We start from the raw sequence: 20277 nt of genomic DNA on the forward strand, positions 1-20277 counted from the left end.
GATGCACCTAGTCTGGATGCGGTCTCCAGGGGTGCTTAGGGTAATCGGCTATCATACTGAGCAAAGGTTCCCTAAAGGGATGGGAACAGTTACCCTCCCACCCTCACCTGGCGAACTTGATCTGTAGGTAGGGGCTGCTCCAATATTCTCCCTTATTTTCCTTGTATGCAAAAGACATACTAGCCTGTCTCATTAGGTAGCAGGATGCTACCTGGCTAGGCATCCTTAAATTGGAAGGACCTAGTGACGATCAGTTTGGGGCACCCACCCTACAGAGACCGTGGCTCCCCACAAATGTTATGTTATTGCAAAATCCTCTGCTGTTCTCCACCGTGCTGTTGTCACAGTTTGATCCCAGACCCAGTGATATAAGATACGAGGACCCATCCCTGGAGACCAATGGCCCAGTGTTTAATGAAAAAGGGGAAAGGAATATCTGTTTCGAACTCCCCCCACAAACTAAGGTCCAATTAATAAAAAATTATAAAATACTAATCAATTCTGTCTCCTAAGTGCTGCTGATTAGCAGTACACAAAAGATCTTATACTCTTAACAAAAAATTTTAAAGCTAAGGCTGATGCCACTCTTGCAAATTCACAATGCTTTCAATGGTTCAACCTGTTTGTGGTTAGTTGTGAGTTCAGACGTGTGAATGACAGGCACATTAATGTGTCATAGGATTATCAAGTTCGTTCATTTCAATTTTTGCAGTGGTTGCTATTATGTTTTTATTTGTGTACATTTGAATCCTAAAATGCCAAAATGCAAGTGTAAACTTTACGATGAATTTTCTGAAAAGTGGAAATTAATTAAGCAAGGAAAAATTCCCTTTGAAGATTTTTTACAGTATGTAAAAATGGTAGTGGGAATTCCCTGGTGGTCCAGCAGTTAGGACTCCGTGCTTTCACTGCCAAGGGTATGGGTTCAGTCCCTGGTTGGGGAACTAAGATCCCACAAGCCGCGCAGTGTGGCCAAAAGGCAAAAAAAAAAAAAAAAAAAAAAAAAAAGGTAGTGAGTCATATATAAACCGGCATATACTAACAGCTAAGCATAAGAGACGTATAATTTCTTCAGCTAGTACTATAGAAAGAGATAAAATAAATTTTTTGATTAATAGGAATTCAGACTGAGATATAGTAATTGCAGCGGAAGCTGTAAATACCCTCCACGCCATACATCATCACCAGTCTTTCAGCTCAAATGACTGAATGTACTGCTGCCAGAGTATTTTCTAATTCCAGAGTTGCAATCAAAATTTCAAGTGCCAGGGCTTCCCTGGTGGCACAGTGGTTAAGAATCCGTCTGCCAATGCAGGGGACACAGGTTCGAGCCCTGGTCGGGGAAGATCCCACATGGTGCAGAGCAACTAAGCCAGTGTGCCACAGCTACTGAGCCTGTGCTCCAGAGCCCGGGAGCCACAACTCCTGAAGCCCGGGCGCCTAGAGCCCGTGCTCCACAAGAGAAGCCACCGCAATGAGAAGCCGGTGCACTGCAACGAAGAGCAGTCCCCGCTCACCGCAACTAGAGAAAGCCCACGCACAGCAACAAAAACCCACTGCAACTAGAGAAAGCCCACGCACAGCAACGAAGACCCAACGCAGCCAAAAATTAAAAACCTTTAAAAAGGGGCTTCCCTGGTGGCGCAGTGGTTGAGAGTCCGCCTGCCAAAGCAGGGGACGCGGGTTCCTGCCCCGGTCCAGGAGGATCCCACATGCTGCGGAGACCCTCGGCCCGTGAGCCATGGCCGCTGAGCCTGCGCGTCCGGAGCCTGTGCTCCGTAATGGGAGAGGCCACAACAGTGAGAGGCCCGTGTACCGCAAAAAAAAACAAAAACTTAAAAAAAAAAAAATGCAAGTGCCAGGATAAAGCCCACTGCAACAACAAAAATAATAGCTTCAGTTATGATTACAGAGATTATCAATGTTCTAAAGGCCTCATCTTTTTTTTTCTCTTTTTTTTAGCATCATCGCTGTGGATGCGAGCAATTACAATGCAGAAAATACATATTTTCCCCTTGCTTCTACATTGCTTTTGGTTGAGGTAATAAAAATACAAATTTTGGTGGATGTTTGCATAAAGGTGCAGACATGTTTATGACTGTGCTGCCCATATTCTGCACAATGCTTGCTGTTCAAATAGCTTGTGATGTTCTTTCTATTGATGTTGAAGTAATTGTCATGAAGTTATTCTCTTACTTTAGCACTTACACTATTTGAATTGAGTGATTAAAGGATTTTTGTGATTTTTTTATTGGCATTCAGTATTTTTCATTTCTCTTGCATTCAGAAACTCATTGACTTTCTTTAACAAATACAGCTGTAAGAGTTCTCAGTTTGTTTAAAGCACTGAAATAATATTTTAATTCTCAAGAAAAGGCTCCCAATTCTTGTTTAACCTTTTAAATATTCCATTGAATGAAGCTAATTTGCTTATTTCTTGTAATATAGATTCCAATATCTTTTTAGCAATAGGATTATGGAAATTGAAAGAAGAGCAAAAAGTGTTAGTGAAATATTCAACTGTTTAATGAAACTTAGTGAAATCTTCATGTCAGACTGTTCTTAAAAGGGAAAACATTACTTATGGAATAATAGGAATAGGAAAATAAATTTTGACTTGTGGATAATCATTGTACTTGGCCATGACTATTTTGAAATGAGTTTCATCTCTTGAAGAATTTGATTCTTTTACATGGATGTTACTAACTGCTCTTATAGCATGAGGACAAGTGGAATTGTCATGTGTAGTGTTAAAAGGGAAAGGAAATAATTGACAAAAAGTTTTCTTTTATCAGTGGACAGCATGTTAAAAACTTGTTAAGAGATCCATCGTAATCCTGAAGAATGGAAAAGGCAAGTTCTGCCATGAATAATGGTATTATGTGTTTCAACAAATCAAGTCTGAAGAGCAGTTCCTAGAGTTGTTAACTTTATGCCATTATATCTGCTCAGAACGCTGAAGTTGAATGTCTTTTCTCATTAATGAATGTCCAATGGACAAAGAACGAAGTAAGTGAGATGTGACTACTGTAGAAGATATGTTATAATGAAAATGGAGCAATATAACAGTCTCTGGAAGAAATTCTATACCTCAATTCTGCAAGGAACTGTTAAGGAGAGCCAATATATCAGGAAAATAGTTAATGAAAGATGTAATTTAGATACTTAAAATTTATTTCAGACGAACAACGAATAAAAGTATGTCTCATGGCTTGTATTTGCTAAATCTGGCAATTTTACCCAATGTGCCCAAAGTCACAGACCCTTTTATTTTTTTTTTTAATTGAAGGAAGTATACTTGATTTAGTGTTTGTATTAGTTTCAGGTGCACAGCAAAGTGATTCAGTCATATGTGTGTGTGTGTATATATATAACTGAAGAGAGAACTTCAGTTATATATAATCTATATACATACACATAAAAATACTTTCAGATTCTTTTCCATTATAGATTATTACAAGAAACTGAATATTATTCCCCTATGCTATACAGTAGGTCCTTGTTTATTTTACATACAGTAATCCCAAACTCCTAACTTATCCCTCCCCCCTTCCCCTTTAGTAACCATAAGTTTATTTCCATCGCAGAGCCTTTTCTAATTGAGGTGGCTCTAAGGCTTTCAGGAAATGTACCGTGCACAGCTTTCTGGCAGAGGACGGGGCTGTCACTACGGGCCTTCTGCGCATGTGCACTGCCTCCCCCCTCCCGCCGGATGCCGGGCGTGTTCCCGTTCCCCGGCCGCTGTCTCGCGAGGAGATGGCTGCGGAGCTTCCGGCGCCTGCGGGCCCAGCAGCTGGCGAGCGGGACGCTGCTGTGGAGCACCGGGGGAACATGAAGCTTCAGGATAGAGCGGGGTGAAAGAGGAAACGGCATTGTGTCCAGATTCGGTGTAAATCTGGCCCCGTTTTTACGCACCTAACGAGAACCTGCACGTCCCAGCGCTTAATTTTCTCATCTCCAAGGTGCCCTGTCGTTTGAGGCCTCGGTAAGACCGCGCGGAAACTGGCCTTTGGCTGTCAGTAGATGCGCACTTTTCTTCTCAGCGGAGACCCTTGTTTTCTACTCAGGATCTCGCTGAATCCTCCCAACCACCTGTGGTCAGCGTGGCGTCCCGTTTCTAACAGTGAGGCTCCAAGACGGGATAGGAATTCAGAGTGGCAAAAGGAGCAGGGGCAGGAGCAAGGATAGATCCCATGCCTCGTTCTCTGCCCAGCATGAAATCTGAGCATGAGTCGGTCGCAGCAGTAAGCACCTTGAGTACCCTAACCCCTCAAGGAAATAGTTTTGATTGCAGCATTGGTTTTGGGGGATTTCTTCTTGTTTCTAAAGAACGTGTGAACATAAATGGAGGCGTCCAGGCCCCTCTGACCCCCTCCAGCTTTGCCTGTGCCCTCAGTAGCACCAGTTTGCTTTTACAGGAGGTCCTGCTTAAGATCCAGGAGCTTTCGATCTTGGATGAATATTCTAACTGGCTTAGGTTCCACCTTTCTTGCAACAAAGCGGCTTTTGTGAGGTAGGAAGGGGGATTCCCGGGAGCAGGAATTGTCCCGGTAGGACAATCAGTTCGTCTGAGACCTCAGGAGAGATCCAGAGCCCAGGTGCAAAGACGCTTGTTGCTCAGCTGGAAGCAATTTGGGTCCTCCTGCCAGAACCACTGTCATATGCAGACTGTCACAGACTGGGTGATGGTGGAAACCTTGGGCCAACTTTCCAGAGAGATGTAAGCTGTGGTTGGGATAGGAGGACAAGACAAAAGGAACAGAAGATACTGCTTCTTGGGGAGTTGTGAAGGCATCGTGTGGCGGGAAGAGCTGACCAGCCACAGGGGAGGGAATTACCTTCTTCCTTCACTCTTTACTCCACTCTTTCTGAGCTCTGAGCTGTTCCCACACTCGGCACAACTAGAGATATACTGATGCCCCTTGTATCCTGATCTTACAGAATCAGAGATGGTACTGCAAGACAGGTCGTTAAGACTTGGACTTAAGACAGGCCTGTTTCTGCTTTACTTAAAAGATGGAGATGGGTTGGGGTGGGCAAGAAGTGGGTCAAAAATGTTAAGTGGTTACAATTCTACATTTTGTTATGGCAGAATCAAGAGGAGACATGGAGTCTCTGATGGTCTAGGCAGGTCTTTTCTGCATTAACAGATAAGTCAAGACCAGTTTTGTTTTGTTTGTTTGTTTTTAATTAAAAAATACTTTTGAGACCTGAAACCAATTTAAGAGTAAACCCTTTTTTTCCTTCCAAAAAAGACCAGCCCTTTTTTCCTTCCAAAAATACCCCATCCTTTTTTTCAGAACCTTGTTGAGATTCTTTGGTTTCTAATGAACGTTACAAATTTTTGTGCTGAATATTTTTGCTTAGCATCAGTTTTAATGAAAGCATTGTGTTCTATTCCTTGGCTTTTCCTAATTGGCTTAATTAGTTTAATGTGTTGTTTATATTTTTTCTGTGTTAGAGCATACATTGTTAACAAATCAGCAGAAAACAAATATTTTTACATTTGAAAACTAGCTTGTCCAAACATTACATAATCATCCCAGAGTCATTCATGGACACCCGAGTGCTTCCCTCCCTCACTGTTATCCTTTCTGCTTCTTCTCAATGTGTCTCTCTTTCTGAGGTGTTTTGCCAGCTGCTATGTGGAGCTTTCTAGGCAGGTGATGTCACTCATGAGCTTTCCTTCTTTTTCAGGTGTACCCCTTCAGTTCTCTACATTCTTCCAGGAGCAGCAGAAAATGATCACATCCCAGGTGAGTCGTTTAATTTATGCACAGTTTTGCTTAACACTGATTATTTGAGGTTTATAAAATATCTATGCATTCATATGAAAGAGTAGAAATAGATATGTTAACATAAAGAAAAATATAGAAGTCAGCAAATTGCAGTCCATGGGCCAAATGTAGCATGCTGCCTGTTTTTTTATGGCCCACAAACTAAGAATTTTTAGATGATTGAGAAACAAATTAAGAGTAATAGTCTGTGATGTGAAAACTGTATGAAATTCAAATCTCAGTGTCTGTAAAGTTTTATTGGGACACGGCCATGCTCATTCATTTATGGCCGTGGCTGCCGTCAAATTACAAGGGCAGAGTTCAGTGGTTGTGACAGAGACTGTGTGGCTCACAGGCCTAAAATGTTTACTATGTGGACATTTACTGAAAAGGTTTGCTGACTTCTGATATAGAACAGCAGATCAACAGTAGGATAAAGGTGCCGTATAGGTAAATGCAGATCCTGTGATCCTACTGAGTTGTGAAACTGGGCCATAAAAGAGTTTTTTGATAGACTTCATTAGGTGACATTGTGAACCTTTTTTTTTTCTTAATTTTTGGCTGCGTTGGGTCATCGTTGCTGCATGCGGGCTTTTTCTAGTTGCAGCAAGTGGGGGCTACTCTTCGTTGCGGCACGCAGGCTCAGTAGTTGTGGCACAAGGGCTTAGTTGCTCCGCAGCATGTGGGATCTTCCCGGACCAGGGCTCGAACCCGTGTCCCCTGCATTGGCAGGCAGATTCTTAACCACTACGCCACCAGGGATGTCCAGTGACATTGTGAACCTTCTAGTGACTCTCTTGCAGTTGCATAAAGAAGTGGTAGGAATAAAGTGAATGATTTTTGTCTAATCCAGGGGAAAAGTTGAGATGTCAAAAGAAAATGTGATAAATAATTCAAATGAATTAGAGCAGCATTAGGACTCATGGTTGTTCAAAGAAGGGACAAGTCTGGGTAGACCAGGGCGACCTAGGTTGGTTAGTAGGATGAGGCAGGCTATGGGACAATACTGAGGACTGGGCAGAATATAAATCTTTGTAGAATATGGCAAGGGATTCCCCTATTTTAGTTGTGGCAAAATACATATAACATGAAATTCACATTTCAGCCATTTAAAAGTGTAGAAATGAGTGGCATTTTGTACATTCATGATGTTCTGCAACCATAAACACCACCTACTTCCAGAATATTCTCATCACACCAAAAGGAAAACCCGTACCCTTAAGAAGCAGTACTATATAGCTTAATAAACAGGTACTCCCCATTCCCCTCAGCCCCTAGCAACTGCTAATCTGTTTTCTGTTTATGGATTTGCCTTTTCCGGATAACTCATATAAATGGAATCATGAAGCCTTTTGTGGGTGGCTTCTTTCGCTGATCATGTTTTCGAGACCCATCCATGTTGTAGCTTGTTTTACTACTTCATCCCTTTTATGGCTGAATAAATATTCCATTGTATGTATATACTGCCTTTTGTTTCTCCATCATTTGATGGGCATTTGGGGGTGACTCCATGTTTGGTTATTGAGAATAGTGCTGCTGTGAGCATTCATGTACAAGTTTTTGTTTGAAGACCTATTTTCCTGGGAGTGAAATTGATGGATCATGTGATAATTCTGTGTTTAACTTATTTTGAAACTGCTAAACTGTATTCTGCAGCAAGTCCCTTGCAAGGCCTTATGAATTTTATGTTAGCTTCCCTATTTCCGCACAAAAAGGCCGTTGAGATTTTATAATATTTTTAACTAATTTATTCATTATTTGTTTTATTTTTTTGGCTGAGTTGGGTCGTCGTTGCTGCACGCGGGCTGTCTCTAGTTGCGGCAAGTGGGGGTTACTCTTTGTTGCATTGCGCGGGCTTCTCATTGCGGTGGCTTCTCTTTGTTGCAGAGCACGGGCTCTAGGCACGCAGGCTTCAGTTGTTGTGGTGCACAAGCCTTAGTTGCTCTGCAGCATGTGGGATCTTCCCAAACCAGGGCTCAAACCCGTGTCCCCTACATTGACAGGCAGGTTCCTAACCACTGCACCACCAGGGAGGTCCAAGACGAGATTCTGATGAGGATTGCATTGAATCTGTAGACCACTTTGGGGAATCTTGCCACTTGTAGAATACTGAGTATTAGAATCCATGAACATGAGATGTTTTTCCATTAATTTAGGTTTTTAATTACTTTCAGCAATGTATTGTACTTTTCAGAGTACACATCTTACATATGCTTGCTTAAATTTATTCTTCAGTATTTTGTTCTTTCATTTTTTAAATTTTTAAATTATTTTTAACATCTTTATTGGAGTATAATTGCTTTACAATGGTGTGTTAGTTTCTGCTTTATAACAAAGTGAATCAGCTATATATACATATATATCCCCATATCCCCTCCCTCTTGCGTCTCCCTCCCACTCTCCCTATCCCACCCCTCTAGGTGGTCGCTGGTCGCAGCTGATCTCCCTGTGCTATGTGGCTGCTTCCAACTAGCTATTTATTTTATCTTTGGTAGTGTATATATGTCCATGCCACTCTCTCACTTTCTCCCAGCTTACCCTTCCCCCTCCCCATATCTTCAAAGTCATTCTCTAGTAGGTCTCTGTCTTTATTCCCATCTTGCCCCTAGGTTCTTCATGACCATTTTTTTCCCTTAGATTCCATATATATGTGTTAGCATATGGTGTTTGTTTTTCTAACTTGCTTCACTCTGTATGACAGACTCTAGGTCCATCCACATCACTACAAATAACTCAGTTTCGTTTCTTTTTATGGCAGAGTAATATTCCATTGTATATATGTGCCACATCTTCTTTATCCATTCATCTGTCCATGGACACGTAGGTTACTTTCATGTCCTGGATACAGTAAACAGAGCTGCAATGAACATTGGGGTGCATGTGTCTCTTTGAATTATGGTTTTCTCTGGGTATATGCCCAGTAGTGGGATTGCTGGGTCGTATGGTAGTTCTATTTGTAGTTTTTTAAGGAACCTCCATACTGTTCTCCATAGTGGCTCTATCAATTTACATTCCCACCAACAGTGCAAGAGGGTTCCCTTTTCTCCACACCCTCTCCAGCATTTATTGTTTGTAGATGTTTTGATGATGGCCATTTGACCGGTGTGAGGTGATATCTCATTGTAGTTTTGATTTGCATTTCTCTAATGATTAATGATGTTGAGCATTCTTTCATGTGTTTGTTGGCAGTCTGTATATCTTCTTTGGAGAAATGTCTATTTAGGTCTTCTGCCCATTTTTGGATTGGGTTCTTTCTTTGATATTGAGCTGCATGAGCTGCTTGTAAATTTTGGAGATTAATCCTTTGTCAGTTGCTTAATTTGCAAATATTTTCTCCCATTCTGAGGGTTGTATTTTGGTCTTGTTTATGGTTTCCTTTGCTGTGCAAAAGCTTTTAAGTTTCATTAGGTCCCATTTGTTTACTTTGGTTTTTATTTCCATTTCTCTAGGAGGTGGGTCATAAAGGATCTTGCTGTGATTTATGTCATAGTGTTCTGCTTATGTTTTCCTCCAAGAGTTTGATAGTGTCTGGCCTTGCATTTAGTTCTTTAATCCATTTTGAGTTTATTTTTGTGTATGGTGTTAGGGAGTGCTCTAATTTCATACTTTTACATGTACCTGTCCAGTTTTCCCAGAACCACTTATTGAAGAGGCTGTCTTTTCTCCACTGTATATTCTTGCCTCCTTTATCAAAGATAAGGTGACCATATGTGAGTGGGTTTATCTCTGGGCTTTCTATCCTGTTCCATTGATCTATATTTGTTTTTGTGCTAGTACCATACTGTCTTGATTAGTGTAACTTTGTAGTATAGTTTGAAGTTAGGGAGCCTGATTCCTCCAGCTCCGTTTTTCTTTCTCAAGATTGCTTTGGCTATTCAGGGTCTTTTGTGTTTTCATACAAATTGTGAAATTTTTTGTTCTAGTTCTGTGAAAAATGCCAGTGGTAGTTTGATAGGGATTGCATTGAATCTGTATATTGCTTTGGGTAGTAGAGTCATTTTCACAATGTTGATTCTTCCAATCCAAGAACATGGTATATCACTCCATCTATTTGTATCGTCTTTAATTTCTTTCATCAGTGTCTTTTAATTTTCTGCATACAGGTCTTTTGTCTCTTTAGGTAGGTTTATTCCTAGATATTTTATTCTTTTTGTTGCAGTGATAAATGGGAGTGTTTTCTTAATTTCACTTTCAGATTTTTCACCATTAGTGTATAGGAATGCTAGAGATTTCTGTGCATTAATTTTGTATCCTGCCACTTTACCAGATTCATTGATTAGCTCTAGTAGTTTTCTGGTAGCATCTTTAGGATTCTCTATGTATAGTTTCATGTCATCTGCAAACAGTGACAGTTTTACTTTTTCTTTTCCAATTTGGATTCCTTTTATTTCCTTTTCTTCTCTGATTGCTGTGCCTGAACTTCCAAAATTATGTTGAATAATAGTGGTGAGAGTGGGCTGCCTTGTCTTGTTCCTGATCTCAGTGGAAATGGTTTCAGTTTTTCACCATTGAGGACGATGTTGGCTGTGGGTTTGTCATATATGACCTTTAATATGTTGAGGAAAGTTCCCCCTATGCCTATTTTCTGGAGGGTTTTTATCATAAATGGGTGTTGAATTTTGTCGAAAGCTTTCTTTGCATCTACTGAGATGATCATATGGTTTTTCTCCTTCAGTTTGTTAATATGGTGTATCACATTGATTGATGTGCATATATTGAAGAATCCTTGCATTCCTGGGATAAACCCCACTTGATCATGATGTATGATTCTTTTTAAAGTGCTGTTGGATTCTGTTTGCTAGTATGTTGTTGAGGATTTTTGCATCTATGTTCATCAGTGATATCGGCCTGTAGTTTTCTTTCTTTGTGACATCTTTGTCTGGTTTTGGTATCAGGGTGATGGTGACCTTGTAGAATGAGTTTGGGAATGATCCTCCCTCTGCTATATTTTGGAAGAGTTTGAGAAGGATAGGTGTGAGCTCTTCTCTAATTGTTTGATAGAATTCGCCTGTGAAGGCATCTGGTCCTGGGCTTTTGTTTGTTGGAAGATTTTTAATCACAGTTTCAATTGCAGTGCTTGTAATTGTCTGTTCATCTTTTCTGTTTTTTCCTGGTTCAGTCTCAGAAGGTTGTGGATTTCTAAGAATTTGTCCATCTCTTCCAGGTTGTTCTTTTTTTTTTAATATAAATTTATTTATTTATTTGTTTGTTTTTGGCTGTGTTGGGTCTTTGTTGCTGCTTACGGGCTTCCTCTAGTTGCAGCGAGCCAGGGCTACTCTTTGTTGTGGTGTGTGGGTTTCTCATTGCGGTGGCTTCTCTTGTTGCGGAGCATGGGCTCTAGGCACGCGGGCTTCAGTAGCTGTGGCTCGTGGGCTCTAGAGCACAGGCTCAGTAGTTGTTGCACACGGGCTTAGTTGCTCCGCGGCATGTGGGATCTTCCAGGGCCAGGGCTCAAACCCATGTCTCCTGCATTGGCAGATGGATTCTTAACCACTGCGCCACCAGCGAAGCCCCTAGGTTGTTCTTTTCATTGGCATAGAGTTGCTTATAGTAACCTCTCATGATCCTTCGTATTTCTGCAGTGTCAGTTGTAACTTCTTCTTTTTCATTTCTAATTCTATTGATTTGAGTCTTCTCCTTTTTTTCCTGATACGTCTGGCTAATGGTTTATCAATTTTGTTTATCTTCTCAAAGAACCAGCTTTTAATTTTATTTATCTTTGCTATCGTTTCCTTCATTTCTTTTTCATTTCTGATCTGATCTTTATGATTTCTTTCCTTCTGCTAACTTTGGGGAATTTTTGTTCTTCTCTCTCTAATTGCTTTAGGTGTAAGGTTAGGTTGTTTATTTGAGATGTTTCTTGTTTCTTAAGAACAATTGTATTGCTATCAACTTCCCTCTTAGAACTGCTTTTGCTACATCCCATAGGTTTTGGGTCGTCGTGTTTTCATTGTCATTTGTTTCTAGGTATTTTTTGAATCCTCTTTGATTTCTTTAGTGATCTGTTGGTTATTAAGTTGTGTATTATTTAGCATCCATGTGTTTGTATTTTTTACAGATTTTTTACTGTAATTGATAGCTAGTCTCATAACGTTGTGGTTGGAAAAGGTACCTGATAGGATTTCAAATTTCTTAAATTTACCAAGTCTTGATTTGTGACCCAAGATACGATCTGTCCTGGAGGGCTTGAGCACTTGCGAAAAATGTGTATTCTGTTGTTTTTGGATGTAATGGCCTATAAATATCAATTAAGTCCATCTTGTTTAACGTATCATTTAAAGCTTGTGTCTCCTTATTTATTTTCATTTTGGATGGTCTGTCCATTGGTGAAAGTGGGGTGTTAAAGTCCCCTACTATGATTGTGTTACTGTCATTTTCCCCTTTTATGGCCTTATGTATTGAGGTGCTCCTGTGTTGGGTGCATAAATATATACAGTTGTCATATCTTCTTCTTGTATCAATCCCTTGATCATTATGTAGTGTCCTTCTTTGTCTCTTGTAATAGTTTGTATTTTAAAGTCTGTTTTGTCAGATATGAGAATTGCTACTCCAGCTTTCTTTTCATTTCCATTTTCATGGAATATCTTTCTCCATCCCCTCACTTTCAGTCTGTGTATGTCCCTAGGCTTCAAGTGGGTCTCTGAAGACAGCATATATACGGGTCTTGTTTTTGTATCCACTCAGCCAGTTTATGTCTTTTGGTTGGAGCATTTAATCCATTTACATTTAAGGTAATTATCAATATGTATGTTCCTATAACCATTTTCTTAATTGTTTTGGGATTGTTATTGTTTGTCTTTTCCTTCTCTTGTGTTTCCTGCCTAGAGAACTTCCTTTAGCATTTGTTGTAAAGCTGGTCTGGTGGTGCTGAATTGTCTTAGCTTTTGCTTGTCTCTAAAGGTTTTAATTTCTCGGTCAAATCTGAATGAGATCCTTGCTGGGTAGAGTAATCTTGGTTGTAGGTTTTTCTTCTTCATCACTTTAAATATATCCTGCCACTCCCTTCTGGCTTGCAAAGTTTCTGCTGATAGATCAGCTGTTAACCTTATGGGTATTCCCTTGTGTGTTACTTGTTTTTCCCTTGTTGCTTTTAATATTTTTTCTTTGTATTTAATTTCTGATAGTTCGATTAATATTGTCTTGGTGTGTTTCTCCTTGGATTTTTCCTGTATGGGACTCTCTGTGCTTCCTGGACTTGATTAACCATTTCCTTTCCCATATTAGGGAAGTTTTCAACTATAATCTCTTCAAATATTTTCTCAGTCCCTTTCTTTTTCTCTTCTTCTTCTGGGACCCCTTTAATTCGAATGTTGGTGCGTTTAATGTTGTCCCAGAGGTCTCTGAGACTGTCCTCAATTCTTTTCATTCTTTTTTCTTTATTCTGCTCTGCAGTAGTTATTTCCACTCTTTTATTTTCCAGGTCACTTATCCGTTCTTCTGACTCAGTTATTCTGCTATTGATCCCTTCTAGGGAATTTTTAATTTCATTTATTGTGGTGTTCATCGTTGCTTGTTTCATCTTTAGTTCTTCTAGGTCCTTGTTAAATGTTGCTTGCATTTTCTCTATTCTATTTCCAAGATTTTGTATCATCTTTACTGTCATTATTCTGAATTCTTTTTCAGGTAGACTGCCTATTTCCTCTTCATTTGTTAGGTCTGGTGGGTTTTTCCCTTGCTACTTCATCTGCTGTGTGTTTTTCTGTCTTTTCATTTTGCTTAACTTATTGTGTTCTGAGTCTCCTTTTCGCAGGCTACAGGTTCGTAGTTCCCGTTGCTTTTGGTGTCTGTCCCCAGTGGCTAAGGTTGGTTCAGTGGGTTGTGAGGCTTCCTAGTGGAGGAGACTAGTGCCTGTGTTCTGGTGGATGAGGCTGGATATTGTCTTTCTGGTGGTCAGGTCCATGTCTCGTGGTGTGTTTTGGGGTGTCTGTGGCCTTGTTATGATTTTAGGCAGCCTCTCTGCTAATGGGTGGGGTTGTGTTCCTGTCTTGCTAGTTGTTTGGCATAGGATGTCCAGCACTGTAGCTTGCTGGTCATTGAGTGAAGCTGGGTCTTGTCGTTGAGATGGAGATCGCTGGGAGATTTTCGCCATTTCATATTACGTGGAGCTCTTGTGGACCAGTGTCCTCAACTTGGCTCTCCCACCTCAGAGGCACAGCCCTGACGCCTGGCTGGAGCACCACGAGCCTTTCATCCACACGGCCTGGGATAGCTGAGACAATGCTCTGGCATATCATGGGCACAGGTGGGTGAGCCCAGCTCCACAGGACCTGTGTTACGACCATACCACAGCCTGGATGGATCCTCTGACCCCTACATGGCCTCGTGCTGGGATACAAGAACTCCTGCGGAATGTCCTACCCATGCTTGGGTCACTGCAGACATCTACTGAAGTCCGGGGTCTGTTCTGCAAGGTGACCTGCTAGTGTTGGAGGGTCTCCTGCAGAGGCAGGGGTGGCCGAGGCTCACTGTGAGGACAAGGACACTGGCAGCAGATGTTCTGGGAAGTACTCCGTGGCATGAGCCCTTCCGGAGTCCACCATTGGCCCCACCAAAGAGCCAGGTAGGCTTGTATTTTGTTCTTTTAGTTGCTATTGCATATGGAATTGTTTTCTTAATTTCTTTTTTGATTGCTTACTGATAGTGTGTTGAAATACAACTGATTTTCGAGTGTTCATCTTATACCCTGCTTGGCTGAATTTGTTCTAGTTCTAATAGCTGTTTTGTAGGTTCTTTAGGATTTTCTATATTTACTATCATGTCATCTGCAAATAGAGATAGTTTTACTTCTTCCTTTCCAGTTTGAATACCTTTTATTGATATTTATTTATTTATTTGCCTAATAGCTCTGGCTAGAATTTCCAGTACAAAGTTGAATATAAGTGACCAAACCAGGCATCCTTGTTTGTTTTTTTTAACCATCTTAATGTTCTTAAGTTTACAGTTCAGTAGTGTTAAGTTTATTCACACTGTTGTATAACCCACCTTGAAAACATTTTCATCTTGCAAAACTGAAACTCTATATTCATTAAACAGAAACTTCCCATTCCCCTCTGCCCCCTAGCCAGTGGCATCCTCTATTCTACTTTCTGTTCCTTTGAGTTTGACTACTCTTGATACTTCATATAAGTGAAATCATACAGGACTTGTCTTTTTGTGACTGGCTCATTTTACTTAGCGTAATGTCATCACGGTTCATCCACGTTGTAGTATGTGTCAGAATTTCCTTTTTTAAGGTTGAATAATAGTCCATGTGTATATATATCACATTTTTGGGTTTATTCATTCCTCTGTTGATGGACATTTGGTTTGCTTCTGCCTTTTGGCTGTTGTGCATAATGCTTCTACGAACATGGGTGTACAGGTACCTCTTTGAGACTCTGCTTTCAGTTCTTTTGGATATATACCAAGAAATGGTATTGCTGGATCACACAGTAATTAAATTTTATTTTTTGAAGAACCACCATACTGTTTTTCGCAGCAGGTGCACCATTTTATATTCAACAAACAGTGCACAAGGGTTCCAATTTCTACATATCTTCACCAACACTTGTTATTTTTTTTTTGATTCCACATATAAGTGATATCATATGATATTTGTCTTGCTGTGTCTGACTTACTTCACTCAGTATGATAGTTTCCAGGTCCATCCATGTTGCTGCTAATGGCATTATTTCATTCTTTCTAATGACTGAGTAATATTCCACTGTATGTATGTACCACATTTTCTTTATCCATTCCTCTGTCAATGGACATTTACATTGCTTCCATGTCTTGGCTATTGTAAACAGCACTTCAGTGAACACTGGGATGCATAGATTCTTTCGAACCATGGTTTTCACTGGATATATGCCCAGGATTGGGATTGCTGGATTATGTGGTAGCTCTATTTTTAGTTTTTTAAGGAACCTCTATACTGTTCTCCATAGTGGCTGTATCAGTTTACATTCCCACCAACAGTGTAGGAGGGTTCCGTTTTCTCCACACCCTCTCCAGCATTTATTGTTTGTAGACTTTTTGATGATGGCCATACTGTCTGGTGTGAGATGTTATCTCAGTGTAGTTTGATTTGAATTTCTCTAATAGTGATGTTGAGCAGCTTTTCATGTGCCTCTTAGCCATATGTCTGTCTTCTTTGGAGAAATGTCTATTTAGATCTTGCACCTGCTTTTTGATTGGGTTGTTTGTTTTCTTGATATTGAGCTGCATGAGCTCTTTGTAAATTTTGGAGATTAATCCATTGTTGTTTGCCTCATTTGCAAATACTTTCTCTCATTCTGTGGGTTGTCTTTTCGTTTTGTTTATGGTTTCCTTTGTGCAAAGCTTTTGAGTTTAATTAGCTCCCATTTGTTTAGTTTTGTTTTTATTTCCATTACTTTAGGAGACAGATTGAAAAAGATATTGCTGTAATTTATGTCAGACTGTTCTGTGTTTTTCTCTAAGTTTTTTTTGGTATCCAGTCTTAGATTTAGGCCTTTAATCCATTTTGAGTTTATTTTTGTGTATGGTGTAAGAAAATGTTCTAGTTTTATTGTTTTACATGTAGCTGTCCAGTTTTCCCAGCACCGCTTATTAACTAGACAGTCTCTTTTCCATTGTATCTTCTTGCCTCCTTTGTTTTACATTAATTTACCATAGATGTATGGGTTTATTTCTGGGCTTTCTATCCTGTTCCATTGATCTATATGTCTCTTTTTGTGCCAGTACAATGCTGTTTTGATGACTGTAGCTTTGTAGTATAGTCTGAAGTCAGGGAGCCTGATTCCTCCAGCTCCATTTTTCTTTCTCAGGATTGATTTGGCTATTCGGGTTCTTTTGTGTTTCCATACAAATTTTAAGACTTTTTTTTCTAGTTCTGTGAAAAATGCCATTGGTAATTTGATAGGGATTGCACTGACTCTGTAGATTGCCTTGGGTGATTATTGTCATTTTTATACTATTGATTCTTCCAATACAAAAACATGGTATAACCTTCCATATGTTTGTATCATCTTCAGTTTCTTTAATCAGTATCTTATAGTTTTCAGAGTACAGTCTTTTGCCTCCTTAGGTAGGTTTATTCCTAGGTATTTTATTCTTCTTGAGGTGTTGGTAAATGGGATCGTTTTTTTAATTTCTCTTTCTGATCTCTCATTGTTAGAGTATAGAAATGCAACAGATTTCTGTGTATTAGTTTTGTATCCTGCAACTTTGCCAAATTCGTTGATGAGCTCTGGTAGTTTTCTGGTAGCATCTATTAGGATTTTCTATGTATAATATCATGTCATCTGCAAACAGTGACAGTTTTACTTCTTCTATTCTAATTTAGATTCCTTTTATTTCTTTTTCTTCTCTGATTGCAATGGCTAGAGCTTCCAAAACTATGTTGAATAAAAGTTGCAAGAGGGACATCCTTGTCTTGTTCCTGATTTTAGAGGAAATGCTTTCAGCTTTTCATCATTGAGTATGATGTTAGCTATAGGTTTGTCATATGTGGCCTTTATTATGTTGAGGTATGTTCTCTCTATATTTATTTTCTGAGGAGTTTTATCATAGATGGATATTGAATTTTGTCAAAAGCTTTTTCTGCATCTATTGAGATAATCATATGGCTTTTATTCTTTAAGTTATTAATGTGGTCTATCACACTGGTTGATTTGCAGATATTGAAAAATCCTTGCATCCCTGAGATAAATTCTACTTGATTATGGTGTGTGATCCTTTTAATATATTGTTGAATTTGGTTTGCCAGTATTTTATCGAGGATTTTTGCAACAATGTTCATCAGTGATATTATCCTGTAATTTCTTTTTTGTGGTGTCTTTGATTTCGGTATCAGGGTAATGCTGGCCTTGTAGAATGAGTTTGGAAGCATTCCTTCCTCTGCAGTTTTTTGGAACAGATTGAGAAGGATAGGTGTTAACTCTTTTCTAAATGTTTGGTAAAATTCACCTGTGAAGTCATCTGGTCCTGGACTGTTGTTTGTTGGGAGGTTTGTTTGTTTTGCTTCGTTTTTAATTGCAGATTCAATTCAGTTGCTGGTAAGTGGTCTGTTTATACTTTCTATTTCATCCTGGTTCAGTCTTGGGAGATTTTCGTTTATTGTAATTTGTCCATTTCTTTCAGGTTGTTCATTTTATTGGCATATAGTTGTTCATAGTAGTCTCTTATGATGCTTTGTATTTCTGTGGTGTCAGTTGTAACTTCTCCTTTTTCATTTGTGATATTGATTTGGGCCCTTTCTTTTTTCCTTGATGAGTCTGGCTAAAAGTTTATCAATTTTGTTTATCTTTTTGAAGAACCAGCTCTGAGTTTCATTGAACTTTTTTATTCTCTATTTCATTTTTTATTGCTCTGATTTTTATGATTTCATTCCTTCTACCTTTGGGTTTTCTTCTTTTTCTAGTTCTTCTAGGTGTAAGCTTAGGGTGTTCATTTTTTCTTGTTTCCTGAGGTAAGCTTGCATCACTATAAACTTCCTTTTTAGAACTGCTTTTTCTACATCCCATATATTTTGGATCATTGTGTTTTAGTTTTCATTTGTCTACAGGTATTTTTTAATTTCCCTTTGATTTCTTCAGTGATCCATTGGTTGTTTAGTACCATATTGTCTAGCCTTCATGTTTGTGTTTTTTGCAGTGTTTTCTTGTAGTTGATTTCTAATTTCATGGCGTTGTGGTCAGAAAAGATGTGTGATATGATTTGTTTTCTTAAATTTACTGAGGCTTATTTTTTTTTGGTGTCCTAGTATGTGATCTATCCTGGAGAACGTTCCATGTGCACTTGAAACGAATGTGTATTCTGCTGCTTTTGGATGGAATGCTAATATAAATATCAATTAAGTCCATTTGGTCTAATATGTCATTTAAGGCCAGTGTTTCCTTGCTACTTTTCTGTCTGTATAGACTGTCCATTGATTCAAGTGAGGTGTTAAAGTCCCCCACTATTATTGTGTTACTGTTGAGTTCTCCCTTTATATTTAGTATTTTTTTATGTATTTAGGTGCTCCTGTATTGGGTACATATACGTTAACGAGTGTCATATCCTCTTTTTGTATTGATCCCTCATTATGTAACCTTGTTTGTCTTCTGTTAAAGACTTTGTTCTAAAATGTATTTTGTGTGATAAGGGTATTGTTACCTCTGCTTTCTTGTTGTTCGTTTGCATGAAATATGTTTTTCCATCCCCTCACTTTCAGTCTGTATGTGGCTTTAGCTCTGAAGTGAGTCTCTTCTAAGCAGCATATAGATTGGTCTTGTTTTTTAATCAGTCAGCCACACCATGTATTTTGATTGCAGCATTTAGTTCATTGATGTTTCAAGTAATTATAGGTACATACTTATGGCCATTTTATTACTTGCTTTATTCTCATTACTAATGCTTCACAGTCTTTAGTGAATTGCTTATTTCTATTTCAGTAGTTGCTTTTTCAGGGATTTTCTCTTGCTCTTTCAATTGAGACAAATTCTTCTGTCTTCTTATTTTGCTTAACTTACTGTGTCTCTATGAAATAGGTGAAGCAGTTATCTACTGCAATCCTGAAGAGGTGTCCTTATGTGGGAGCATTCCCATACAGTTTGCATGTGCCCAGTGGCTTTGGTAGTATAGCTGGATTTGACTTGAACACAAGTCATGTCTTTTCTCAGGTTGTGCTGGCAATTATCACCTTGGTAGTAGGTGTTGCTGGAGATGTAGGGACTAGGACTGGATACAGGTTTGAGCTCAGGCTTCCCCTCTTCTCAGTGGCTGTCTCTGCCCTATTGGGGATGGGGGTGGGTTCTGTGTTGCTGGTCTAGAAGCCCTGAGGGCTGGGTCCAAGCTGGCTCCATTCTCTTTAAGTATGTGCTCTCCCACTCCCAGCACTGGCACCCTTACTCCAGAGGGAAGCAGCTCTGGAGCCCCATGTGCAGACCATGGCAGTCCTGCCAGGGCAGAGATCTGGACTGCTGATGCACTGCCTGTGTGAGTGCCAGCAATGTCTGCCCCCACCTTTCTCCAATGCTGCTTTGGGTCTGAGCCTCCTTTTTCCGTCACAGCTGGGCTCTTCCCTTGGCCTCTGCTTCCCTTGACCTGGTGTGGAGTTGTGCTGTAGAACAAGTAGGGCCCGTGTGGGCTCTCAGTGTGGGTCTAGGCATGGGCTGTGGTATTCTTACTGCAGATGGAGATCATGGCTGCTTCTGATGTGCTAACTGTGTAGGCAGCAGTAATGGCTGTCCCTGCTCTGTTCAGATGCCATATTGGGTTTGAGCCACCTCTGTTACACACATCTGGGACCTCACCCAGTGAGGAGGTGCACTGTGAAGCAAGCGGTGCTTGAGCGTTTGCTGGGCTCAGGCTTGGGTGCCTGCTGGGTCAGTCGCAGGAACTTGGTCAGCCATGAATGCAGTTTTCAATCTGCCTTGCTTCAGGAGCAAGCAAGCATGTGCATGCTCCTCACTGGCAAAGTCCAGGTTTCCCATAGCCCTCCTATTACTCTTACTGGCACTCCAACCAGCCGAGGGGCTCATCTTTCCTATGTTGGTCC

General features: G+C 39.9%; 1 protein-coding gene across 1 annotated transcript in view; it reads left to right on the forward strand.

The window, feature by feature from the left end:
- The first annotated feature begins 4214 nt into the window (after window positions 1–4214).
- The window catches only part of ZNF37A (zinc finger protein 37A), a 47169-nt gene continuing 31106 nt past the window's right edge, over window positions 4215–20277 (forward strand). Inside the window, exons 1-2 of the mRNA XM_007467583.1 lie at window positions 4215–4513; window positions 5698–5756. Of these exons, the coding sequence (XP_007467645.1) occupies window positions 4215–4513; window positions 5698–5756 (358 nt within the window). The remainder of the gene's footprint in view (window positions 4514–5697; window positions 5757–20277) is intronic.

The sequence above is a fragment of the Lipotes vexillifer genome, unplaced genomic scaffold, assembly GCF_000442215.2.
Source record: "Lipotes vexillifer unplaced genomic scaffold, Lipotes_vexillifer_v1.1 scaffold1181, whole genome shotgun sequence".
NCBI classification, from domain to species: Eukaryota; Metazoa; Chordata; class Mammalia; order Artiodactyla; family Lipotidae; genus Lipotes; species Lipotes vexillifer.